General features: G+C 33.7%; 2 protein-coding genes and 1 long non-coding RNA gene across 4 annotated transcripts; 2 read left to right on the top strand and 1 right to left on the bottom strand.

Moving 5' to 3' along the window:
- The first annotated feature begins 537 nt into the window (after nt 1-537).
- On the top strand, nt 538-3109 carry LOC100796988 (exocyst complex component SEC15A). The gene has a single exon (XM_003547720.5). The coding sequence runs from the start codon at nt 595-597 to the stop codon at nt 2959-2961; it is 2367 nt and encodes a 788-aa protein (XP_003547768.1). The 5' UTR covers nt 538-594; the 3' UTR covers nt 2962-3109.
- A 1588-nt stretch (nt 3110-4697) lies between these two features.
- LOC100796631 (uncharacterized) lies at nt 4698-9746 on the bottom strand. Its single transcript, XR_137341.5, has 5 exons — nt 9138-9746; nt 7927-8203; nt 7056-7098; nt 6323-6366; nt 4698-4923 (listed from the first exon to the last, which is right to left on the bottom strand). It is a non-coding gene; the product is annotated as an uncharacterized lncRNA (long non-coding RNA).
- Nucleotides 9747-22050: 12304 nt separating this feature from the next.
- On the top strand, nt 22051-27540 carry LOC100800893 (asparagine--tRNA ligase, cytoplasmic 2). Of its 2 annotated transcripts, none has more exons than XM_003548574.5 (8): nt 22051-22646; nt 23708-23938; nt 24593-25177; nt 25797-25982; nt 26099-26163; nt 26271-26397; nt 26481-26539; nt 27165-27540. In XM_003548574.5, the coding sequence occupies exons 1-8, from the start codon at nt 22221-22223 to the stop codon at nt 27346-27348; spliced, it is 1863 nt and encodes a 620-aa protein (XP_003548622.1). In that variant the 5' UTR covers nt 22051-22220; the 3' UTR covers nt 27349-27540. The 2 variants fall into 2 exon arrangements, with proteins under 2 accessions (XP_003548622.1, XP_006599143.1); XM_006599080.4 differs by having other exon boundaries at nt 26087-26163.
- Nucleotides 27541-27989: the final 449 nt, after the last annotated feature.

Here is a 27989-nt window from a genome sequence, read left to right as displayed (position 1 = left end):
AATCCCTTTTTGTGTTTTAGCTAAATTGAGTGTTTCTAATCTCTAAATCCTTTAGTGATTAGTAAAATATTTTATTTTTGTTTAATTGAACACCTTGTTGAAGTGATTTAGTCTTGTAACTTGTAAGCCACGAAAGTGGCTTGTTTAATTTGATTAGTTACACTCTATTTTGTTCACGGTTGTTGTTTCTAGTGGCTCATATGATTATAGAAGAGTTCCTATATTGGGAGATAGATTAAATCAATATATCCACTAGAGGAGTGCAAGGGAAAAAAGGATGGATGAAAGGAAGAAGGAATATTAGAAAATTTAATTATAAATAAAATAAAATGAAAGTGGGGAAGATTGGTAAGCAAATAACATCTTTTGGTCTCTATAGGTTCAGAATACCCTAACAGTAAATTCTGGATTTTTATACTTAAAAGGTTGTGAATAGTGGAGGGAGGAATTTTACATCTCCATTGGTCTGTATAGGCAATTAGGCATTGTGCTCATATAAGAATTCCTGTAATCTAATAAATTTGTGTTAGGCTTGGTTTGGTATTTTGTTTCTAACAAGCAATATGTTTCCAGATTCCAGGGATTCAAGTCACAATGGATGTCAAAACAAAAAGGAGAGCTGATGTAGAGAATGGCGATGAAGGAGAAGACTTAGTTCTAGCTACTCTGGTTGCCAATGGAGATGACATTAGTCCTCTTGTCAGACACGCCTTCGAAATGGGGCGGCCCAAGGGGCTCCTACGCCAGCTTGATTTTGTGGTGAAGAAAAAGGAAGCTGAAATTGAGGCAATGTGTAAAACCCACTATGAGGAATTCATCCTTGCAGTTGATGAACTTCGAGGCGTGTTAGTTGATGCTGAAGAGCTCAAGAGTGAGCTCCAAAGTGATAATTTTAAGTTGCAGCAGGTTGGCAGCACCCTTCTTATCAAGCTTGAGGAGCTTCTTGAATCGTATACCGTCAAGAAGAATGTGACTGAAGCTATAAAAATGTCAAAGAACTGTATTAAAGTATTGGAGCTTTGTGTGAAGTGCAACAATCACATTTCAGAAAGCCAGTTTTATCCTGCACTGAAAACTGTGGATTTACTTGAGAAATGTTACATTCAGAATATTCCTGCCAGGGCTCTCAAAAGGGTGATAGAGAAAAAAATTCCTTCCATAAAATCGCACATTGAGAAGAAAGTATGCAGTCAAGTCAATGAATGGATGGTCCAAATAAGGAGTTCTTGTAAAATAATTGGGCAAACGGCAATTGGTCGTGCTGCTCAAGTTCGTCAGAGGGATGAGGAAATGCTGGAAAGGAAGAGAAAGGCTGAGGGATTAAATATTTCAGGGGTTGATGATCAAGCTTATAATTTGGTGGTTGAAGAAGATGAAGATTCTGCCATGAAATTTGATCTCACACCTCTTTATCGTGCTTGTCATATTCATAGTTGCCTGGGAATCCTGGAGCAGTTTCATGACTATTACTATAAGAACAGGTTGTTACAATTGAATTCGGATTTGGAGATATCTTCTGCTCAACCTTTTGTCGAATCACATCAGACATTTTTGGCTCAAATTGCTGGGTACTTCATAGTGGAGGATAAGGTCCTGAGGACTGCTGGTGGGCTCCTGGTACCCGATAAGGTTGAAACTATGTGGGAGACTGCTTTAGCAAAAATAACATCAATGTTGGACACGCAATTCTCTCATATGAATTCTGCCACAAATCTTCTCCTAGTTAAGGATTATGTTACACTTCTTGGGTCTACTCTTAGACAATATGGATATGACATTGGCCAACTTCTTGATGTGCTTGATAATAGCCGTGACAAATACCATAGGCTTCTTTTGCAAGAATGTCAGAAACAAATTGTTGATGTTCTTGGCAACGACTCATATGAGCAGATGGTGATAAAAAGGGATACTGATTATGAGAATAATGTTCTGTCATTTAATATTCAAACATCAGATATTATGCCTGCTTTTCCATATGTTGCACCATTCTCCTCCATGGTACCCGATGCTTGTCGCATTGTGAGATCCTTCATCAAAGGCTCTGTTGATTACTTGTCTAATGGTGTACGTACCGGTTTCTTTGATTTTTTGAGGAAGTATTTGGACAAGTTCCTGATAGAAGTATTAAACGAAACTTTACTTGATACAATCAATAGTGGAAATATCAGTGTGTCTCAAGCAATGCAGCTTGCTGCAAATATAACTGTCCTTGAAAGAGCTTGTGACTATTTCCTTCGACATGCTGCTCAACAGTGTTGCATCTCAGTTCGATCAGCTGAGAAGCCCCAAGCTACTTTAACCGCGAAGGTGTTACTCAAGACTTCGAGGGATGCGGTTTATATTACTCTGCTGAGTTTGGTAAACACAAAATTAGATGAGTATATGAATCTTGTAGAAAGTATCAACTGGACTTCTGAGGAGGCAAAGCCAAATGGAAATGACTACATAAATGAAGTGATCTTTTACCTTGATTCACTAATGTCCACAGCGCAACAAATTTTACCCCTAGATGCTATGTACAAGGTTGGGACAAGTGCAATTGAGCATATTTCCAATACAATTGTGGCTGCTTTCCTTAGTGATAATGTCAAAAGGTTTAATGCAAATGCAGTGATGAATTTCAACAATGATCTTAGGATGTTAGAGAGTTTTGCAGATGAGAGGTTCCATTCTTCTGGCTTGGCTGAAATTTACTCGGGAGATAGTTTCAAGAGCTGTATGATAGAAGCACGACAATTAATCAATCTTCTGTCAAGTAGTCAGCCTGAGAACTTCATGAATCCTGTAATAAGGGAGAAAAACTACTATGCGTTGGATTATAAGAGGGTAGCCTCCATTTGTGATAAATTCAAGGATTCTCCAGATGGGATATTTGGAAGTCTTTCAAATAAAAATACAAAGCAAAGTGCTAAAAAGAAATCAATGGACATGCTCAAAAAGCGACTTAAGGATTTCAATTGACTAGACTTGGAAAACTATTCTTTCATTTCAACTAGGGTATAATTGTAGTGTTCTTCATTTATGGATGTTTAACTTCCGAATGAGTTGTGTTTCTGTATTGCTCTGTTTTTTTTTTTTTTCATATAATAAAAGATCGTTTCTGTCTTTAGTTTGTTTCTTTACAATATCATCATGCCTCTTTCACACAAATAAATGCTCAGAGGATTATTATCTGTATGTGATTTCATTGTCACTGCATCATTCAGATGCTGCAATGTATTGATAGATCCCAACACTGATTATATGTATGAAGACAGATGATGCTGATCTATTTTGCCTGCGGCTTTCTCATTTCAATATCCTACACTTTTCTAAATAGCTTTGGCAAATGGTGGCGGCCATTGAATAGCTTGTTGCAAATTATACTCAAACTGGCTTGACCCTATATTGTCTACTAAATATGTTTTTCCTTGGTAAGAAAATCACTCTTGTATGTTTTATTTATGGCATCTTTTTATTTGTAGTATATTGGTAGAATCTGGATCAGATTAGTGAGTAATGAAAGAAAGAGAGAATCTTTATTGAAGAACCCAATGTCCCAGTCCTGTCCAATGCAGTACGGTAATGGGAATTGGAAAAAGCTTTACAAGAATATGGATTTCCTGGATGTTCCAGAGATTCAGGGCTTTCCCCCACTGTTCTCTCAGTTACAGAATAATTGTCCTTACCTCTCTATGTTCCTCTATTTATTCTTTCAGCCTAACTACTTAACTAACTCAATTAACTATGAGGGTTACCTATCATATATACTCACATATTATTGTTGAACCTTTTTCTTGCCCTTAAATGCCTAATATTTTTAGCTGAAGATTGATAATGTTATGCTTAGAGATCGTATTTCATGTGCCTCCACCCACCTCTGGTTTACTCAAGGTGACTTGTATGGTTGTTGGTCAGATAATTGACTCTAGCAATACGAGGAATGCTCATGTTATTTATGTTAATTATTTACGACAAAACGGGTTTCTCTTATAATCTAGAACTTACCATGGCAAACCAGTGTCAGTACATTTTTTCCTTCCCCCACTCCCTCCAAGTTATTAAATTAATTTCTGATTTTAAAAAAGTTAGGTGAAAGGAGAGGAATAAAAAATGAAGATAGTGATGGTGTTGTTTTGTTTTTGGTTTATAATGAAGTTATGGGATTAGTGACTCGGTGTAGCTTTTGAGGGGTAGATATTTGAAACAAAGTATTTGAATATAGATTTTGGAGAAAATGAAAATACAATCAGTCAACATGATATCATGCTTATATTTTCTATGTACTTACATATATTTACCAAGCAAAAACCGAAGCAAAAAGGGAGGAGAGTGAAAAATTGGGAGCAAACAAATGCTAAAGGAATTGTCTGAACTTTTAGCTGACTAAAATGGTAGCAAGGCTGCTATTCCTAGCAAATCCTTTTTTTTTTTTATCTGGCCAGAGAAATAGTTAAGAATTGATATCTGCATTGAAAACAAGGATTTAGTTTGATAATTGTATGAGGCTCTAAATCACTGTGCATCAATCCATTCCGAAATGGAACTTTAAGGAACTAATGGGGGTCACTCATGAGCCTCCACTTTATTGTTTTGTTGTTCACTATTACAGGATCAAATTCCTCTTTTGTTCATATACTTGTTTGTGCTTATTTAAAAATAAAATTCAAACCTAGAATCATTTTATCTTTATTTAAATATAATTAAAAAGTTATAAATAAAATAAAAGATTATATGTTTTATATATGTGTATTTACAACATGTTTATTTACAAATTACAATAATAATAAAGGAGAATATAATTGAGGAAACAACAGTGCAATTGAATTTGACTATGAACACACTTATTGTTGCCTTCAACATTTTGTCTGGTCCATCATTATGAAGCATGTGCATGAGGCGAGCGACAAAATTTTTCTCCTCATTGAAACCTTCTTCATCAACCTGTGTATAAGATGGAAAAATATTTAAAATGGATTGATCTTGAGCAAATTGACCAAATAACATCCAATATTGGGTTGACTTTGTTAAATAAATAATATACTTAATCAGCCATATCATTCAATCAACTATTAATAAAAAAGAAATAAATAACCAATACACAACCCCAAAAAAGTGTCTAAGACGGTTCTTAGTTAAAAATCGTCTTAAAAGGATAAATTTTTTAAGACGATTTTTCAGAGAACCATCTTAGAATGTCTTTTTATTAAAACAAAAAAATTAAAAAAATTTGAAAATTTTAAGACGATTTTCCAAACACTTTAAGACGGTTTTTCAAAGAACCGTCTTATAATGTCTTTTTTTAAAATATTATTTTAAAAAATTAAATATTCTAAGATGGTTTTAGCTTAAAAACCGTCTTAGAGTGCTTTTTCTAAAAAATATTTTCTTTATTTTTAAAAATAAGATGATATTTATAATTATAAAGAAAAACAAAAGATCCTAATATAGAGTTTTTTTTATTAGCATCCATGCATATTGAAGATTTACAATATAGAGTTAGAGAGATGGTAAACTTGATTGGCCTTCTGCATTTCCCTGAACAATAATTCCTGCATTTCAGTTTGCCATATTTTTTGTCCTCGGAATTGAAGCCGTACAACATGAAACAATTCACATGCCAATATACCCATAAGTTCCAAAAATGAAGAATACTTTCATATGCAACCAACTCACCAACACTGATATAAAAGAACAACCTAATCATTATAAAAGATATACTCCTGACCAGCAAAGATTCATGAAAACATTTTTATTACCACCTAATTGTCACATGTATTCTCTTTCTCTCCTATTCATCCATTTATAAATAAAAAAAATACACATGATAAGCATGATGCAATATAAAACTATCATTTGGTATAATTATGTTTTTCTCACATGTAATTTTTTATTAGGAATTGAAATAATAAAACAAATATAGCATTATGAAAACAACTAAAAAGTAAGATGATAGAGTTTACTAATGCATCAATTCAAATTGGAAATAAATAAGAAGTGTGGCATAACATAGTTGATATCCTGTGACGAAGAGAAAAAAAAATAATGTTATAAAAAAGTGTTTTGTAATAATATTACTTAAAAAATATTAGGCAAAGTTATTTTATAAAAAATGAAAATTTTCTTTATGCTTGCTCTACATCCTTAACAAGTCATAATTATTGTCATATATTGGGTAACACTATTTTTACTAACCATTTAACATTTTTGAAACAATTGTAATTTATCTCCAGGTTTATGAGTAAGAACATAGATTTTGTTTCATTAACTAAAATTAAGATTAATAGAAGCTTTGCTCAATTATAATGTTCATTGACTGAAAAGTATACACATTTGGACTTACTCAGACTCATCCTTTTTTTCTCACCTAAGCTCTCCTGAGGATTCCTGCAGAAAGATCACATAATTACTGTTAAGTTGAATAGCTACACCTAAACAAGTTTTTGCAAAAGAAAAAATATATGGTATCATAGCAAGTAGAAGATAGAAGATATTAACAACAGTTGTAGGTTAAGGAACATCTAAACAGGACAAGGCAACAAATATGGACTTCAAGACCATGACGATGAGGATCAAAATTGTTCAATCAAAGAAAGTCATTTCTAGAGTATACAATCAAAAAAGAATTGTTTTTACTGTATATCCTAAGAGTTCGTATATGGTTTCACTGGATCTACTCTCTAATTAGATTTTATTTCTTAAGTTATGTTTCGAAGTTTGTTAAGAAATATGTCATCATGAATAATATAGCCTTGATAATTTGGTTTTTAACTGAGTCCAATGGCCTAATACAATTCATGTAGTTGACTTCACCTAGTGAGATAAGACTACCAAAATGTTGTGACATGAATAAACAGAATACAACCAAACAACTTACTAACAATATTTTAATAAAAGGATGAGAAGAAAAAGAAAAAAACTAAATCACCATCAAATTCTGGTAACTGAATTAGACATAAGAAAAGAATGAAAATTATTATGCTGGCCAGAGACTGTAACACAGTAAAGGCCACAAAGGCCATGCATTAAAAACAATATATTTAGGTAAAAAGAACAGTCAAATTCAAAAGACTCACCTTAAGCCACCTATTGCACTAGGTGATTCTTCAACCTCTTTACCTAGAGTAGAGAAAATGTCAAAAACTTTATTCAAAGGATAGGTAATATATAGATGTATAGCAAGGATCCCCTGTTTCTGGAAGGCATTATCTCTTCTTTTACAAGGGCTAGGATAAAAAAAATCTCAGACTGCTATTTATGAACAAGCAAAAGTAAACATAATCATTTGCATGGAATAATAAAAATTCTATTTGTTTTATTTTGCTTAGAGGAGTAGGGGAACATTTTACTCCCTCAAAATCAAGATCTCTTTATAAGCTTAATTTCAGTTTATCCAAATATTTTTTGTTTCAAAAAGAAAACAAAAAGAACTCAATATTTCTGTCAAAAAGAACATAATAGTAAGATGACCTTCTAAAGAAACTGGGAATTGATGAATAAAACTTTTCAAGTCTGGATCACTGACTTTTCCTGTTGGGAAGTTATAAACTAATCAATAACTCCCAAGAGTAAGTGACGAAGAACATTGCAAAACAATAAAATTTTATGCATCTGACCAGTGCTGACACATTTGCCTTTGCTTCCTTCTTTGGTTATTCTTTCTTCTTCTTTATTGAGAACTTTGTGAAAAAAAGTTTGTGTTACTATCTCTGTAAAGAACTAAACTTGGCCTATAATGTTGTTTCATTATATTTAGAACTATCACATGAAATGTGAGGACAAGGTTAAGTGAGGAATATAATTAACAACATCCTCAAGTTAATAAACAATCCTCATGCGATTTGGGTATTATCATCATATCTATGTAAGCCAATCAGTACATTGACATGGTATATATGTAAGAAGTAATTAACTTGAAAATAATGGAATGATATGTTTCATACTTACTCTTCCAAGTCTATAGAAATCTCCAACACAACCATAGACCAGATCCTCTATACGTGCCTCGGCTTCATAGGGCAGTGAGTTCACTGCATCCTCCCTCTGATGAGGCTGCACCTCATTTAGAAGCTTGCTCTAAATATCTTGTGCACATTGGTGAACTTTTGAGGCTCTTTTGGAGGGAAATACGGGGAGAAAATGCAATCCAGCATGCATTTTCTTCTCAAGAACTTGCAGGCATCATAGGGAGAGTTAGAGTAGCTAGATGAGGCCATGATCTTCACTGCAATTATATGAATTATGAATCAAGCATGTACAATAAATCAATTTACTCTCAAATGTTGGAATAAGTGCTTACGATTGATTATAGGAACAACTGACTGATGCACACCAGAAACGTATGGATCTTCTTTAATATTTATATCAATAATAAGGAAATAATTCATTGAAGAGAGTACGAATGGTACTCTAACTCATGAGTACAACGTTTAAGCTAACATTAAAATAAAAATACAGTACAATATAATTGACTATATTCTGAATCTTGTAAAAAAGAGAATACTGTAGATATTATGCACCTCATGAATATAATTTTAAATTGGAAGTAAATAAAACTATGAAGAAAAATCACCAAAAGACTAGTATATCCATTTCTTGAGAATTGTTTAAATCTAACAACAGCTTAATTAATTGTATAGATATGTACCAATTAACACACAATAAACAATATAAGCTTTTCAGGCAGAAAAAAGAGTCTATATATGGTCAGTCTAGATATGTACCACTTTGTTTGGTTTTGAGCAGTTATATGTATGGCCTGGCTACTCCAACTAAGATCCCACCACCCATCCACATTGAAAACATAATGGAATAAAATAATTGTGAAATTATCTGGAAGAAACTGAAATCAATGAAATTAGATTACGAGTGCTAATGCAAACAATTTTGATAACCCAATGAATCATCAAAAATACCTTTTGCACATCACATCTACATCATACTTTTGTTTAATACCAATTGCAACCGCCAATTAGAGAAAACACTAGCTTGCAATCAAATAATCACCACCAAGCAAGCAAGCAATAAATTAGCAAGCTCAGGTGAAGCAGCTTTGGTAACTGATGGCATGCCCCATGCAGTTTACAAATCCGGCCATCATCCATCGATTTAAATAGAACTATATAATGTAAAATAAATAAAATTGCAAAGATGCCGACCTCTCTCTTTTGAGTGGGTCCCACTTCCCAAGCACTCTTTCTTCACTGCTCACGGTGGTACAACCACCACCACTGCTTCCTGGAACCTCCTTGCATAGGACAAAGCCTCGCGCCTCTACTTCTTGGACTCAAACAATTGTTGCCTCCATTGCCTCTCTCCGTCTCAGCGACCCCGATCCCTCTTCCGTCCTTACCGCTTCCCCCTCTAAGGTCCTCCCCCCCACCTCTCTCTCCCTCTTTGCATTTAGGTTTTGGTGGAAATGGAATCCAATTTTAATTGGCAGTGAATTTGAAATAGGTGTTGCAAGCAAATGCAGTGCTCGATTTTGATGTCCGCAAAATTTCCATCAATAGGAACAGAACAATGATACTCTTTTTTGGTTCCGAGACACTCTCTATGATGTACCTCTATAGACGCTCATTGTCAAGGAGGCAGAGGTTGTTGCGGAACCAGACTATTGCAGCAAAATGGAGGGTGGCGGCATTGAAGGGGTCGCAGGGGCGGTGGGGGCCAAGGGAGAGAGAGGCGTGGAGGGGAGGGCGCGAGTGAGAGATAGGCAGTGTGAATGAATTTAAAAGGGAAAACTCTTTCGACGAAGACGGGTTTTCAAAACCGTCTTTAAAATCTTGGTATTTAAAGTCGGTTGTTAAAGAAACCAACGTTGTAAAACATTTTCAAATACGGTTTTAAGAAAACCGCCTTTAAAAAGTTATAATTATATACAAAATTACCACCGCTTTACATATGACATCGATTTTTATATAATCATCGTAAAACCTGCGTCTTAAAAGAGTCTATTTGTAGTAGTGTTACAAATTCTTTTTTTTGGCTGAAGAAAAAAAATATGATGAAATATTCGATGAGCATTTGACCATGGAGCATTTCACGAAAATCATATTTGTGAAAATGCTTATGAAATAACTTATATTGTATGCAAACAAATAAAATTAAATAAATATTAACTTAATTTCATGCATTATTAATATAATATTTTGACACTATTAATTGATTTAATTAAGATTATTATTATAAAATAGTATAAAAATTATATTATCAAAGAGAAGAAGCAGAGAGATATCAGTCCATCCAAGTGAAGAGCCAAGGCGACCTACAATTATAACATAAACTGTTATAGAGCATATGAGATTATGAAGATATAGGAGAAATACATTAACATGCGCATGCTTACTACAACAATATCTTCAAGGTCTTCTTTTAACAAATCTGGAGCTATTTTTACCAGCAATGGAGGTGGGCCCTTCTCACCCTATTGCATTTCATCACGAGCAGCTTGAGCCATCAGAAAAAGGAAAATTTTGCTAGAGTCAATCTCCCAAGTATGTAACACAAAAAACATGTGGAGAAAGCTTCACATTCTAGTTCCAAGTTCTACCTTCTTCACAAGATCCTTCAATTACTTTCTTCCTTGAAGCATGCGCAAACTAGGGGTATTGGGTGACGAAACATTAATCACCTAGAAAAGGATATTAGTGAAATCTTAATAAAAACAATCAATGGAACCTACTTTAATAGCAATGGACCTTGTGGCAATAGCTTATGATCTTTGGGAAGTTTGTCCCTTAACACGGACTGGGGATTTTAAGCAGGCAGTAAAGGCAATGATCCTAGGTATAAAACTTTGATCTCTTTAGTCATTATATGCCACCACACTTCTTTTCCTCAGTAATCCAACATTTTGTACATAAGACTTATCTTTAAATTTGTTATCTTTTATATGCAATTACACATAATCAGAATAATGAATGATGATAAACCACAAACCATAAAAGTTCATTATTATTCATGGAGTTCAAACAAGCTCACACTACTAAAATAATAGTATTCTACAACGTGCATTCAACATCGGTGGTTCGAAAATGATGTTGTTTTAGAGGCGGTGACATTTTAGTAAATAAGAGATTTATTTCAACAACGTTTTGTGAAAAAACGACGTCATCTGCGCGTTACAAAAATGGGTTTAGTGGGACCGTTGTTGAACTGCATTATCCAAAGACGGGATTTATAAACACCGTCTTTGAATCTGAAGTAAATTTTCTTCTTTTTTCCTGGCATACTCACACTCTACCCTAGCCCGCATTACCTCACTCATTTTTCGGTGTTAGGGTATTATTGTATACTACTAATGATGCTGTGTATTTGATACAGAAAATCGAAAATAAAAATTTGAGTTGAGGCCAGCACCTCCAGACAAGGTAAGAGTGGAAGGTAAGCTTAAGTTTTCATATCTCCATTGTGCCTTACAATTGCTTGTCTCCCTTTTCTTCTCTGTGCTACGTGGTTGGATTTCTTTTTGTGGCTTCGTTGTGGATTCCTAGGGTTTGAAGGTGGAAAGAGTTTCGATCTCGATCGATGGAGGCCGAGGCAGAGAACAATGACGTGAAGAAGGAAGAAAACAACAATGATAACAACAACAACAAAAATGAAAGTAACAACAAAATCAGGAATTCAAGTGAGTGTCTAAGCAAGCCCAAGCGTCAAATGAAGACGCCATTTTAGCTTGAAATGCTCAAGAAAGCTTATGCTGGTTTGTTATCGTTAACCTTTTTTATTTTATTTTTTTTCTTGTTCAATTTCTAGGCTTTTTTATTGTTCAAATTTTTTGTTTTTGGTTTTTAGTTGAGAATTACCCGTCGGAGACTATGAGGGTGGAGTTGTCAGAGAAGTTGGGGTTGTCGGATCGATAGTTGTAGATGTGGTTCTATCACCGATAGTTGAAGGACAAGAAGGAGTTGCCGACAAAGAAGCTGCGAAAGGCAGCGCCGCTGCTGGATTCTCCGGTGGAGGAGCCCAAGTTGGTTTTTATGGGATATGCAATTCAATCGTTTAAATGAACTTGTCTTGCATGCTTGCTTTAGTTATTGTCTTTTCATTGTATTTTTCTACTTAGGTATCATGATAATGATGTCAACTATGGAGTTTCTATTTTTGATATGTATGTGTTTTTTATTTTGTTAAGTGGTAATGGGTAAACTAGTTTCTTGGGTGTTCTGTTTATGAGTATCATAGGAAGCAGGGATGAAATGTTCTTTTTTAGCTTTGGTTGTCTTCTTTCTGAATGATATATTGATAATTTGGGCTCATATAAATATGTGCTTATCCCATTGGGCATTTGTAATATGAGTTGATGACAGTGTTAATGACAACTTTAATCCTATCTTCTGCATGTTTACTTAAAATAAATTATATGTGACTATCAAAAAGAAAATGAACTAAAATGAAACTATGAGCGCAACCTTTGATTGGAGCCTATTCATGGAAACCTTTTGCCTGTTTTATTTTCTTGAAATGTATAACTTGTTAAAGCTTTTCTATGGTAGAGATAATTGAACATAACTATAGTTCCAACTTCCAAGAATCATTATTAATTATATGCCAAGTAAGAGCATTATTATATTTTATGCAAGAAACTGAGTGATTAGTTTGGCTGGAAAGTTGAGCTTGAATGAGCACCATATGGAGTTGAAAACCATAGAGTATCTAGATTACAAGACAGTGTACTAGGGGTGGGAAAAATAATGACTTATAACTGCAAGAATGAGATTGTTGTGTTGCCTTGTGGCCTTCATGTTTAAGGATGATTCATATATTATATATATGCAGGTTATCATGGGTCAAGCTGCTGTGCAGAGGTGCAATGGAAATGTCAATTTCCATGATGAAGAGAAACCTTTATATCCTCCAACAAGATGCAGAGGTGCACCATTACATTCACCATACCTCGTAATCAATGAAGATGGACTTCCCTATGGGGCTACACTTCATGCATCATTGGCCACTAGTTATCTTACAAATTATCAGCAGGACATAGCCAGGGTATGGTTTATAGTTTTAATAATTACAGGAGACTATGCAGTATGTACTTGACTATATCAGCCTAATATGTGGTTGCACTAGTTTTAATAATTACAGTTTTAATATAATAATACTAGATTCTAGAAATGTATCTATTTTTTCATTTGATTTCCAGCAATGATTTGGACCTGTTGCTAGCATGGCTTTCTTTTCATCTGATTATGTGCTACATTGGGTGTGACCCTTATGCTTTTGTTTGACTTTTAGAAGTTTTGGATTAAGCTTTTGGTATATCTACTGATAGGAGAATGTTCTTGAGAGTATCTTCCTCTTTCTGCAGGTACAACTTGAAGAAGCTAACCTATGAGGATAGGAAGGTTAAGTTCACTTCACGCGTGACGGCTCTCAACTCTGCTGCCGATAATGATGAAGATGATTAGTGAAAGTTCATTGCAGATGCCGTCTCATGGCTGCACAAGTAGAGACTATCTTATTTGGTGTCTACATAATCATTTTCTTGAATGCTTAATTATCCAGATTTTTGAAAGAGAGCACATTTGCATTATGTTGAACCTGAAGGACCAGACCAGTAATTTTCCAAGAATTTATATTTTAGAAATACAAAACAATGATTGTATTTCTAAATAAATTTGGTTTTAATGACCATATTTGCTGTGCAGGACTATAGACACTCAACACACAAGAGTTTCCTTTCCAGGAATATTCTCCTATTTCTTATTTCTCCTGACATATATTTTCAAAGGCTTATTACCCTTCATCTATACTTTGTTGAAGCCGTGCTTTTTTTTAGCTTACCCCTTAAAAGTTCTTTGATATATTAATATCAACAAAAAGATTAATTACATTGATTTGAAGCATGGTTTGATTTCTAAGATTAATTACATCTTATTCCTCATTCACTGCTTTGGCTGTTTGCAGTGTTCTATGGAGTTTTCTCCTTCTTTTTCATCCTTAGGAGTCTGGATTTATAATTAGTGTTTGTAAAGGTAATTGCCACTTGTCTTTTTAATTTATTTCCTTTTATATTGTCTTTTTAATTTTATTAAAAGTGCTGCCAAATTTTATTTACTAAAAGTATATATTACTTTAAGAAAGATAACGAGAGATAGAGGAATTATTATTATTGCATGTTATTATTTTGGGGATAATGGTTTGGTGGAATTTAATTATGTGTAGGTGGATGACAAGTACCAATCTTCATGTCACAAAAAAGATAGCCAAGTTCATGGATGGGAAGACGCTAAACTATAGGTTTAATATTAATTTACTTTATCTATCTAACATATAAGTATATATTATATAGCTTGATTTTATAACTTAGCTAATAGTGACACTAGCATACATATATATGCCTAACATACATATATATTATCTATCTAATATATCACTTTTATTTTCCCATAAGTCCATATCTGATTATTAGTAGTATTAATTTATTGATTCTTAATTGGTTTTGATTTGGTTTTTGGCACTGAACATGTGTAGCTCAATAGAATTATCTCACTATTTCCTTTTAGTTTTGCCAGTTTAGCTGACTATACTCTGTTTTGTTTATTGATTCACAAATGCTAACCAATGTCTTTAATAAGAATACTATTTATTTTTTTTTGTTAAAATAATTAAATGTATAAAAATACGCTTTGCAGTGATTTTGAATTGCACTCCTATGTTATTTTTAATAATTTTTTTTGTTTAATTTCTTAACCACTGGTTAGCTAGACTGAACCATATATTTTACCAAATAATTAACTTTTGATATGGAAATCACTAAGACATTAAACACTTCATTCAATTGAAATGGATGTATCAGTAGGGTCCAGTTAGTTAGATGAAAAGTATTGTAATGAGTATAATCTCTTTTTGTTGAGTGCACACTCAGAACTTTGTGTGCAAGTTACTGGACCGGAGTCATGGAGCAGTTTGGACCACTACAGCTCCACCAAGTGGACCTTTGACTTTAATATCTACTGGACAAGACAATTACAAGGTAATATAATTCCAAGTACAAGGAACTTGATCCGTTAGATTGTTTATTACTGCTAAAAGCTCTTTGTGAAGTTAGAGTTCAGGTATTAATATTTTCTGTTTTGTTTATTCAAACTTTTGTTTATTTAATTTGATAAATTAATATATGAATACTTTTTCATCTCATGACTAGAAACTAGATAAATCCTCTTAGTCTATGTTACTGATCATCTTTGGTGTTTCTCTCTCTTTTTTTATAATGCCTTTGGCGATTTTAATTTTGTCTAATGTAAATAATTTTGAAGATTCTCAAAACCTTAAAATTGTCATTGCTAGCATGTCTATTTTTGTTATAGGTACGATGCAACTTCAAAAGGTCGGAGTAACAAATTGTACAAGAAAATTATCACATCAAACTCAATTCCAAATGATAAGGATGAAGAATGTTTATCACTCCCCACCATTCAATGGGAAACACTTGCTTCCAATCTTGAAGATTTTTCAAAAGTAGCTGTAAGATCATGTTAACCATCTTTTGTCTTACTTTTCCCCCTGGATTTGAAACCTTATTAACTTTACCTTTAAATGTTAACTGTAGGAAAAATTTGCAATTAGCAAGTCTGCTGTGGAAGTTGCTGTTAGCATGAAACTTCAAGATGATGCTATTCCTGCTCTTGAAAAGCTTCGGAAGGTATGGACATCCTTTAGTTTAGTGTTTGATTATTAGTAACACATATAATATTGTAATTATAAATATTGATTTTATTATTATATAATAATATTTATATACTGGTACAAGCCCAAGCCTCCAAATAAAGGACTAATAACCTAATATCTTAACATATAAGAGATAACCTTTTAATTTAAAAGTTTGTAACATGTAATAATGTTGGTGGGGGAGGGTAGCAATTTGAACTCCAGGTCCCTGATCTTTGCAAATCTATTTTGGTCCTATGTTATCTTTTTTCACATGTTATATGCATTTGTCATGTTTGTTACTTCCCATCATGTTCTATTTGGAACTTTATTTTTTGGAGCACTCCAAACCTTTCTATTTGAGAGGCTATGGTCACAGATATTTTACTGGGGAAGAATGATACACTACTAAAAAAAAGGCTTTCTACATCGCCCTATTAACATCGGTTATTGCTAAAATCAATGTCAACGAAAGCGCAATGGCATTTTTGTAATTAAATGGAGTTACTTAACATCGGTTTTTGCAAAACTGATGTTAACTACTTCATGTTAACATCGGTTATTTAAAAAACCGATGTTAACATGATGTTAAGATGAATATGGTAACATCGATTTCGGAAAAACCGATGTTAACTTCATAGAGTTAACATCGGTTTTTTCAAAACCGATGTTAAGGAGTTGATTTTAACATCGGTTTTGAGAAAGCCGATGTTAAGGAGTTGATTTTAACATCGGTTTGTTTGAAAACCGATGTAATGTATTTGATGTTAACATCGGTTTTTACAAAACCGATGTTAACTATATTCAGTTAACATCGGTTATCCATAAAAAATCGATGTTGTTATGTTTATAAGTTAAAAAAATTGAGATTTCACAAGCCGCGCGCGCTCGAAAACTTTGCCCTCCCTCTTCTCTTTGTCATCCTCCTTCCTGAAATCGCTCTTCTCTTTCTCCTCCCGCCTGAAATCTGCCGGAAATTGCTCCCTCGACACCCACATTGTCCTCGCTTGAACCCATAAAACCCCTTACACTGCCGGAAAACCCACATTGTCCTCGCTGGAACCCACAGAACCCCTTACACTGTCGGAAAACCCACATTGTCCTCACTCGAACCCCATAGAACCCACATTGTCCTCGCTCGAAGAAAACCCTACATACACTGTTGCTACTAGGGTGCTGAAACACTCGTGGGTGCTTAAAGCTTAAAGCTTTCTCCGCGAGGTACGTAGGTCAACTTCGTGTATGCTAAGTTTTTGTGGGTGTTCATGTTTTATTGATGATACTAATAATAATAATAATAATACGTCTTCAGTTGAAGTATTGCTGATTGAGGTACGAGGAAAGCTTAAAGTTTCATGCCATTTTGTTAGATCTCACTGCCATTGTCACTGTTTGGGTTCGAGGTAAGCTTGGTCTGTTTTTCATTTGTAGTTTACTTAGGAAACATGTTGAAGTTTGTCTCTGTTAAATCTATAGACTGCTTGGAGCACCAGTAGAGATAACTAGTGATAAGGATCTTGTTATTGTGAGTGGTTTGACCCGAATTGAGAGTGACATTGGATAATAAAGAAAAGGTTTTTGTTTGCGATTCTACAGGCTCCGCTCACGTGCCTGTGTTGCTGGGCTCTCTTGATCAAGGTAACACTAACTTCTATACTTCATTTGACCTATTTTATTTTTTCTGGGTAGTAATAAGTAATGTTGCATGATTTTTAGTAACGTGTTATTCTGTTTGCACTATAACAGAGAATCAACCATGATTTCTGTAGATGGATCCACAGGGGTCTTGAAATTTCCTGCAATTGCTTTAACATTTTACTGTCCAACAGAGGGGGCTTGACTGTTGTTGTTTTAACATATTTTTTGTTTCTTGAGCAACTAATGCTTAAGTATAGATAAAGCTCCCTCCAGTTTGCCTTTAAAGTGCACACGGGTGTATCTTGTATACTTACCCTTCAATTTTAGTTGTGGGTTTAGATCACTGGTTTGTGATGTACTCTTAAATTAATGGAGCGTGGATATACATACCCTTAGGAGCTTTTTAGGGTGAATATAGTTGTTTCTTTGCGTGTAGTTACTGTTTTCAATTGTGGGTTTTGCAAATTCTTGACTAGCCCATGTTTGATTCCACTCTATTTACATCGCTGCATGGGAATTTTGTGTAACTAAATGCATGTTTTTACCCAACTGGATTTAAGGAACTGGGTTGCTTGCTCTCTTTTCTATTTTATTCGCTTAATTGTTGAATGCTTCCAGACTGTTTATAAACTATTCACTTGCCTCGTATTGGCAAGTGAATAGTTTATAAATAACCGATGTTGAAAGTGTATTTTCTAATAGTGATAACGTGGAAGGTGTTTATACATTCTTTGGAATGAAATTCTATGCTTCGCCTATTATTCTCACCACGGGGACTTTTATGAGTGGTAAAATTTGGGTCAGTAGAACTTCTATGCCTGCAGGAAGAGCTGGCGAGTCTGCTTCACTTGGATTAACAAAAAACTTACAACGACTTGGTTTTGAAATTGATCGGTTGAAAACTGGAACCCCTGCCCGAGTAGACATTCACACTGTAAATTTCTAAGGATTAGAACCACAACATGGAGATGAAGAGGTTTGCCCATCTACACCTATAAGTAGGTTCATTAGATTCAATTTTGGTTCAAATCAGGCTTTTGGTTTGTAGTTTGCAAATGGTTGTTTGGACTCATTCCAAGTGTCACTTCTGATTATGTTAGTCTGTTAGTAATCTTGATACAACCTAAAGGCCTTAGTAGTTTGCTACTTGGAGAATTATGTCTCCCAACCATCAGTTGAGCCAGGTCCAAGATGTTTTTTATGTTAATTCTCTTATTGGCTTGGTCGATAATAATATTTAGCATAGATAGCTATGCAATACTTTTAGTCCTGATAGTTCAAACAATTTACGACATGATAAATAAAAATAGAATTTTACTTTTCCTCCAATGCTGAATGATAATGATAATGCTGAGTTGCTAACTGCTTGTAATTATAAATACTGATTTTAATATTATATAATAATATTTATTGATTATTAGCAATATTGATGATATAAATTTTGATTACTAATTAACCTAAATTTTAATTGTTTGCAGGTTATTCAACATTTAACATTGGTGCTTACATCACCAACGATGTTAAAACACGCAGGTTATTCAACATTTAACATCGGTGCTTACATCACCACTAATGTTAAAACACACATTTTTTACATAGTTGACGAATACCACTAATGTTAAAACATTGTATTTCTACAATGGTCGATTGAGGAACGATGTCGAAACTTTTAACTTTCAACGACATCATATTCAAAAATGGTCCAAAAACGATGTAAAATGTCGTTTCCAACCGATGTAAAAACTGTGATTTCTAGTAGTGTCAAGACACAATTTGCTAAGTGAGGGATTGCAAACATCTTTTTGCTGTTTAATTTTTTTTTAAAAAAAAAGATGCATGACATACATGCCAAACCCAACAAAAAAGGAAAGGTCACTGACTACGTATGATAGAGTTTTTTTATAACTAAGCTTGTTAGAGTTTAGGCAAGAAAGGAGTACAGCTTATTCATAATCTGCACTCAGTCATAACAAGATAAGTTACAGTATAGATGGTTGTCTATCTTTCCCTTCTTTTTCTATAAAAGGATATAAGAAAAGACTAATTACCAAGTAATCAGCATATTGGGACAATGTATGAACTTCTTGATCATAATCTGCAGTAGCATCTTCACTTGTCTTGTTCTTTCCAAGATTGACACCATTGACACCAAGAAAGCCGGAGCCGGCTTTTCCATCATGTTTGACCTCATTCTTGGAAGAAGGTGAAGTGCTTGAAGTCCTTTCTTTAAAAATATTAGCTTAAAAAAAAATTATAAATCAAAACCATTACCATAAAAACACTTTTTTAAGCTTAAATAAATAGACACAAAGTGACATCTTGTAGCAAAATCCAAACAGAAACAATTTCAAGAAAATATTTTTACAATGAGAAATTTTTTCAAAATAATTATTGCAAAATTGTTATTCTTCAATTTATGAATCTTCAAAGCAATTTGAAACATGTGTAATCATTCTGAAATGATGAAATAAGAGCCACAAGAAATATGAAATAGAAGTAGAAACAACCAAGCAGCTAAAACATAAACCGGAGAACTCTTTAGATTATTAGTTTAGATGAGTGGCTGATGCAGTAGCAATTTAGTGAAAATCAATCTTAAATATACTTTTATTCAAAATACAGTAGCACAATTTCAGTGTTCCTTTTCCCCTGATTTTGACCTCAATAAATAGACTTTGCTCTACTCTCGTTTCTCAAACTTCTTCCTCTAAAAACTCTCACCCTAATACCATCACATTTCAATGGGATCAATGCTCAACCATATCACCATCTCTCAGGTGTCAATTCCTTGGTAACTCTTACAAATATAATTCCTTGGTTATACGCTCCACATACTTTCCCACTCCAGACTCCTCACTCACAGTCCCAGCCATTCCCTGGTCAATAAATACTTCACCAACACTCTTCTTAGAAGTCAACTGAATAAGAATCACACAAAGAAAGCCAATATCAGGCATTGTTGAGTTGTTCGCCGTATTCGTAGAGCTTCTGGATGAAAGCAGTCTCTTTGGCAGGATCTTTGTTGTCGACCTTTGCATCCTCATATTTACAAAATGTCACTGCTTTGTATACTAAGACGATTCTTGTGGAATCGTCCTCCTTTTATCATTATAAATAATAGTTTGACATGAATGGGAAAAGAGAGTACTGTTATAACCGACGGTTAATGTCTGCAGATTAAGTAATTAATTGGGTGAATGTGTTTGACAAGAATTCTTTTTATGTATATTTACCAATACTTTCTTCTATTTTTTATTTATTTATATGTACTTTTCTGTCATAATTGACTTTGATTTCAAAATTTCAGAAGTGCAAGTTGGCTTCATAATACATGGATTAAAAGGAGCAAGATCCTAATGAAACTCAGGCGGTAAGTGCTCCCACTCCTATGGAATCACCTGCTGATGCCAACCCTCAACCATCATTAGGTGTTCCATCTTCACAAGAGGTAGGTAGCAAGAGGAGACTAACTAGACCTTCTAGTGCACGTGCATGGGTTCATTTTAAAGAGAGGATGACAAGGTTACTTGCTATTATTATGGCAAAGCATATATGCATGTTATAGCATGAATCATGGAGTCACAGACTTTTGTTATCGCCATTACAACATACATAAGAAAAAGTATCTTAAGGCATTAATGTTTCTGCCTTTCTGATGCATTTTAATTTCCTATGTATCAACTTTGTCATTTGTCATCTCTTTAATTAAGGACCAATAACAATATACGTAAAAAAGACTTGCGTACAAATATTGATATAATTCTATTTCTAATTCATTAACGTAATTACATTCCACTTAAACTCAATAAACCTTGTTTGGTTTCCTTTATTTTTAACAATTGTACTAACTTTTGACTTTCTAATGTGATTTCGAAAAAGTCTGGTAAGTTTTGGTTCTTTTAAACTAGTTATACGTTATTTTTAATATGAGACTTAGATACCTTTTACATAAATTGTATTTAGATCTTTTGTACAAACTCTCTCTCTCTCTCTCTGTCTCTTTCTATATATATATATAATCAATTGAATCACACTTATTAAATTTTAATTTACTTATTTGCTCACATATCAAATATGATTAGTATTATAATTTAGGTTTAATTATTATGCCAACTTTCTATCTATGTCTTAATTCCCATGTGAATATTTTTTTATATTTTAATATTTTTAGTTAGTTTTCTTATTGCGTAAAACTTTCATAAAATAAAAATATAAAGAATAACACATAAAAAACATAATTTTACTCATAATATATACTAATACGAACAGTTTTTAGATATATGAAATAAAAAAATCAGACTGTTTTTATTTCTAATATATATTTAATTTTTCATTTGTTTTATAATAATTTTTGTTTTGTGTTAAATTTATAATAAAATAAAATTTTTATTTTTTCGTTGATACTTTTTTTAATCTCGAATAAATTAACGAATATTGTATTTATTATCTAATAAATTACTTTATTTGTTATTAGTTGGGATTAAAACAATTTTTTTAAAAATATTGAATAAACATAAAATTTGTTAATATATTAGATAATAATAAAAAAAATCAAATATTTATTATGAATAAAAAATATATTTTAAAAAATATATATAAGAGCTAGCCAGCAGATTTCGTGGCCTTTAGTAATTTAGTAACTGAACTCTGATATTTTGCTTTGCACGAAGGTAGGCAAACAGAATAGACTTCTTCCCGCCCAAATTACCGAACACGGAAGAATACCAAACCCAAAAGCCAATACAAAACAAAACACAACACAACCCAAGCTCTCGTCCAACTCCGAAACGAAACAATCCCTTTCCTTCTCCTTCAAACCTCAAAATCAAAGCCCTCCCCAAGCAAAGCATCATTCTCCTCCACTATATCATCACCATGCTTGATTCCTCCACAACACTCACACAACCAAACACACCCTTTCTCCTCACGCTTTTCTTCGCAACAACAACATGGCAGCAGCAGCAACAACAACAACAGCACAAGATACCTCCTCGGTCCCGCCGCTCGCGTACTCAGGCCGGGTCCAGCTCAAGGAGCTGCTGGACCGGTCCGAGGCGGCGGTGGGGCAGCGCGTGGTCGTGGGCGGGTGGGTGAAGTCTGCGAAGGAGGTTGAGAAGACGGCGCCGCCCCCATCGATTGCGACGACGGACGACACCGCCAGGGAAGGAGGGAAGGGCAAGGACGTGTCGTGCGTGGAGATTCTGCAGTCGAGGATACCGCTGATTCGGAGTATACTGGATGTGTTCGGAGGTGGCGGTTATGGGCAGCGCAAGAAACGTGAGAATGTGACTGCGCCGAATGATAAGGTTTTGCCTCCCAAAGCTTCTACGGCGTATTTGCTTCTAACGGATGGGTCGTGCGCTCCAAGCCTTCAGGTGCTGTCTCATTACTGCTCTGTTTGGCTCTGCACTAATTCTTTGTTTTTGCTTTTAGAATGCCTTTCTATAATATCCAACATCAATACGCACAAACACTCCACTAATACTGTTGAAAAATACAAAAAACTAAGTCCTCGTATTTTTATAATAACTTAATAGGTAACCAAAAAAATAAAATAAAAACTTAATTACAGGTTTATTTAAAATTTAAATATACTTACGATGTAAAATGTGTAAAAGTTATGCTATACTCACATTTAATATATATAAAATTATCGACTTTTACGATTAAAAATAATATAAATGCTAACAATACATAAACAATTAGAGTTTAATTTAGACAAATTGTTACTGAATCTACTCAAAGTTATTCTAAATATGAATTTTAAAATAATTATTATCAAAAATAATAATTTGACAGTATAAAAAATTACATAGTCACTATATTATAATTAAATAAAAAAATTATTGAATAAAAAGTACTTGTCTTTTTTATAACCTTGTGTTTAACAAGTGAATAAGATTTTTGTGACATCATAATCCTTTTGAAAATGTTAAACGTTGAAAAAAAAAGGCAGTTGTTATGTTTTAGTCCGAGATAGAATAAGGTCACAAAGATATCGTTATGCTTTGGGTTTTTCCTATTTAAGACCTCCCAAATTAACTGCAAGACAAAAATAAAGCCTTGAAAGTAATGGCCTTTGGTTTCCTATCAATGTACTCTCAAAATATAATAACAAAATTTAGAGAACATGTTTGACGTGACATATGCTTAACTTCTAAACATATATTTCCTTTGATATGAAATCATTAAGTTGGGAATTTTATGGCTTATTTATGTGCCTAAACTAAAGTTAATTACAAGCTGATGGCTTGAATGAAGCAAAGTAGCTATCGTTTTTTTAGTTTAATTTTGGTACACTATAGGATAAAGGTTTTTTTTAATTATATGACAATGTATGATTAAATAATAACATAAGCTTTCAATTGTCAATTTATTCCAATTAAGTTCTTCATTTTATTTTTCATGTTTCTTAATGCTATTGAAATTCTTTCAGGTTGTTGTTGATTCTTCAGTAGCTACTCCTAGCCGGCTTGTGCCTACTGGAACGTGTCTATTAGTGGAAGGTCAACTAGAAAGAGCAGAGGGGAAGCATGCTATTGAGCTTATAGCTGAGAAAGTTCTTCATATTGGGACAGTAGATTTTGACAAGTACCCATTATCAAAGAAAAGAATTCCACTGGATAAGTTGAGAGATTACTCTCAATTTCGGCCTCGAACAACCACGGTGAAATTAAATATCACTTTTAATATTGAGAAATTCCCAATTTTATATTAGCCTTGTTCATTTTTTTGATAGCTAGAAAGAATGTTATGCACATTAAGATTAAAACATCGATTTTCTGGCTCTTGACGTATATGACTAACTATTGTGAACTTTTCTTTTGTTCCTTATAATTAAGCACTGTGTTTTACCTTTTTAACGGAAGATAACTATTTCATATGAATTATTGAATGCGCATGACATGACATACTGTATTTATAATTTAGTTCCTCTTGACCTTTCCATATATTACTAATCAATAGACATGAATCTTATTCATATGTACATGTAGCATCCTAAGGGATTAAAATTAAAATTTGTATTATGAAAATATAATTGAACGTCTAGAGATGAATTTAGTATTCATGAGATTTGAAGGAGTAAATTTAGGAACAATATTGAATATTACATGCAAGACCATATTCTGTTTTTTAACGATGCTATTGAAATGCAGCAAATTGTAAGATCAGATACTCTTTGATTACATCCTACTTATAGTTGTTCCCCCATTGTACACATTTCTTAATAATATGATTTCCAAGTGATGCAATGCATCATGTTATTTATCATACGACAGTTATTTTTACAATGAGAAATTTAACTTTGATATGTTTTTAGGTGGCAACTGTCATGCGGATTCGAAGTTCTCTTTCTTTTGCAACCCACACATTTTTCAATGAACATGCGTTTATTGATGTGCAAGTACCCATTATTACTAGCACAGACTCTGAAGGGTTTAGCAACATGTTCAGGGTTAACACCCTGGAGCAGAAAGCAGAGAAGGAGAAACTAGAAACCGTTTATGAGACAGAAGGTGTTAGCCTTGAACATGTGAAGGCAGCTGCAAAGGAGAAAAGCAACATTGTTGAGCATTTGGAAAGAACTGAGAGCAATAGGGAAGCACTGGCTGCTGCTGTTCAGGATCTGAGGAAAACAAATGAACTCGCATCACAATTGGAAGCAAGAGAAAAGAGAAAGCTAGGAGCTTCTTTTAAGGATGACAAAGTAGACTCTTCCAAAGAGTTTTTCCCTTTCCAAACTTATTTGACTGTCTCGGGTCGCTTGCATCTGGAGAGTTATGCATGTGCTCTTGGAAATGTCTACTCATTTGGTCCTAGATTTCTAGCAGATAAAACGAATTCTGCTAAACATGCTGCAGAAATGTGGATGATCGAGGTTGAAATGGCCTTTTCGCAATTGAAGGTATCACTTCTTTTTGTTCCTCTTTACTTATAAGATGAGTTTAATTTCTATATGATGTCAATGTAAAAATTTATACTGTCAACCATAAATTATGATAGGTATAATTATTAGAGAAGTCAACAAATTTATCATACATTACAATTTGTGATTAGATTACAGTATAAAAACTTTAGTTATTCTTCTAAGATACTTAATTTATGGCATAACATCTATTTGGTTAAGCATTCAAATATCTTATTCCATTTGGCTCAATGTTACTAAGAATTGTTTTCCATCCTACTTGGGTTAAAAATCCAACCCACTGAATTATGCTTGGTTCCAAGTTCCTTTAGGTAGTGTTTGATACATTGATGCAACAAAATGAAACATCCTATTCTCTTATGTTCTCTTTGGTTCCGCTACCCCTTTTAGTAGAACCAAAATGTTCCACTTTTTAACCTCATTTTTCTGTTGTAATTTTTAAAATGTACCATACATATTACATAGAATAGAACTCATATATCCCACTCCGGTCCATCCACCAAACAAATCCTACCTGATTTACATATGTAACTTCTTGTATTCTTATAGAAAGGTTTTGTATCGTTTAGTAGCATAATGCACTTTGTGTTACTTGCAGGATTCCATGATTTGTGCTAATGACTTTTTCAAGTACCTCTGCAACTGGGTTCTGGTACATTGCTCTGAAGAAATGACGTTCGTTGCCAAAAGAATCGACAACACCTGCATGAATCGTCTTCGGCAGATTATATCAGGTTCTCCTGAAATGATGACCTACCATAAAGCTATAGATGTTCTTAGAAAGGTAGGCACTACCAAACCCTAATGAACATATCATTTTGATTTTTGTCATTACAATCTTTTTTTCTCAAAGATAAAATAAATATTCTCTTTCTTGATGTTAATTAGTCGTCCTCCCAGGCTGAAGATAAGAAATTTGAAACAAATTTTGAGTCAGGTTTTGTACTCACTTCAGAGCACCTAAGGTATATTGATATTATTATTATATTCTGGATTTGCTGTTTTCTAACAAGAGCAAAAGTATTTCCTTCACCACTTTCTGTTACTTATGGTTCTATTCATGTCATGGCAGTTATCTAACTGATATGATCTACCAGAAACCGGTTATGATATACAATTATCCAAAAGAAGCTAAGCCATTTTATGCTCGCCAGAATGATGATGGTACTGTAGCTGCATTTGACTTGGTTGTCCCAAAGGTATGGAGTGAAGTATGTGTTGATAGATTGGCACAGCTTTGTGCGTTGTTCTTTTGTGTTGAAGTTTTTAGAAACTTTTGCAGCTAGGAACAATAATTTCTGGTAGCCAAAACGAGGAACGTCTTAACATGATAAGCTCCAGGTAGTGCTTGTTTACACTTTCCTTATCTCGTTCATATCTTCGTACTGGAAGTGCCGTGACTTTCTAACTCAACCTCATGGTTGATGATAATGGAAGCAGGAGAACAAACTTAAATTCGTTCATAACTAAGAATTTGAAAATTATGAATAACAAATGGCAAATGTGGCATTAATAGAAATAACAAAATAAGTCTACTTAGTTGTTGATGAACTGAACTATCATCAGGATTAACCATAAAATTGAACTAAAGATTTGATGCTTGGTATTCTTTTGAAACTAAAGAATAACTTCGAAGTTTCTTTTATATTTTTTTATTGTTGTACAGCCGTATCCAAAACCAAATTTAGCAACTCATTTTAGAGGTTAAACTATGTAATTTGAGTTGTTGACTTTTTTTTATCAAATTGTTAACTAGAAAATCTACCATCGTTATTACACGTATGCATAGCAAATTATGATTGTGTTGAAATATCAACAGTTGAATTTCTCAGCAGCGATTGAGATTACCTGCTTTAGTCCTTTTCGCGTTAGAGAAGCCAAACCCGATGATAAATAGTAATGATGCCCTTTTTCTTGGAAACATCTTAGGTAAACTTTTTCCTTGTTTTTTTGTATTGAATGGCAGGATTGATGAGTTAGGCTTGCCACGAGAGAAGTATGAATGGTACCTAGATCTTCGTCGAAATGGAACAGTGAACAACTCTGGGTTCACTCTAAGGTTTGACCTTATGGTTCTCTTTGCAACTGGCCTTGGCAATGTCAGGGACGTTATCCCTTTCCCAAGAAGCTATGGCAAGGCCTATACCTAATTAAATTTTGGGCCAAGATTCAAGTTGCATTCAAGGCTAATTGGAATTCAAACTTCCAATGTTTGTGAACCTGAGGAAATCATGACACTGCTGCATGCTAGTGTAATGATTAACATATCAATTGATTAGCTGTGTGCCTGATGTATATAAGGAAACGTATAATTGAAATGAAATGTATTCAAGTCTTGTGAAGTTCTCTCTTTTGCAAAATTAAGTTGCGTTACTTTCTGGGTTTTTTTTTTTTTGGGGAAAGAAAATTATATCATTTCATTCAAAATAGCATAGTGGATACAAGAAGGAATATGATTACAATTATGAACGCTAGAAAAAAATCTTGACCTCTTGATAACTTATGAGCGACATGATTAGTTTGACTTCTAGCAAAATTCACCATTGAGTTTGAAAATCTACAATTGATTACAATTTGACAAAATAAGATCAACCTCCCAAAGTTCCAAGAAAGTAGACTTGATATTATCGAAAACAACTTTGCAATCTATCTCAAAGATGATGTTATGGATACCCACAGAGCAAACCCACATCATAGATTTATATAGTCCCCATGCCTTTGCTTCTTTGGGATCTGGAAGACCTGATTGAAGAATAGTGTTTCATTAAATAAGGTCTCCTACTTAAGTTTT

The sequence above is a fragment of the Glycine max genome, chromosome 16 (assembly GCF_000004515.6).
Source record: "Glycine max cultivar Williams 82 chromosome 16, Glycine_max_v4.0, whole genome shotgun sequence".
NCBI classification, from domain to species: domain Eukaryota; kingdom Viridiplantae; phylum Streptophyta; class Magnoliopsida; order Fabales; family Fabaceae; genus Glycine; species Glycine max.
This window is presented reverse-complemented; position numbering and strand designations above follow the sequence as displayed.

Bases quoted from the DNA above. Each gene is read 5' to 3' on its own strand.
- LOC100796988 (XM_003547720.5), top strand. From the start codon at position 595: ATGGATGTCAAAACAAAAAGGAGAGCTGATGTAGAGAATGGCGATGAA.
- LOC100800893 (XM_006599080.4), top strand. From the start codon at position 22,221: ATGGCAGCAGCAGCAACAACAACAACAGCACAAGATACCTCCTCGGTC. The intron at 22,647-23,707 runs GTGCTGTCTCAT...AAATTCTTTCAG, and splicing joins CGTGCGCTCCAAGCCTTCAG to GTTGTTGTTGATTCTTCAGT. The intron at 25,983-26,086 runs GTAGGCACTACC...GATGTTAATTAG, and splicing joins CTATAGATGTTCTTAGAAAG to TCGTCCTCCCAGGCTGAAGA.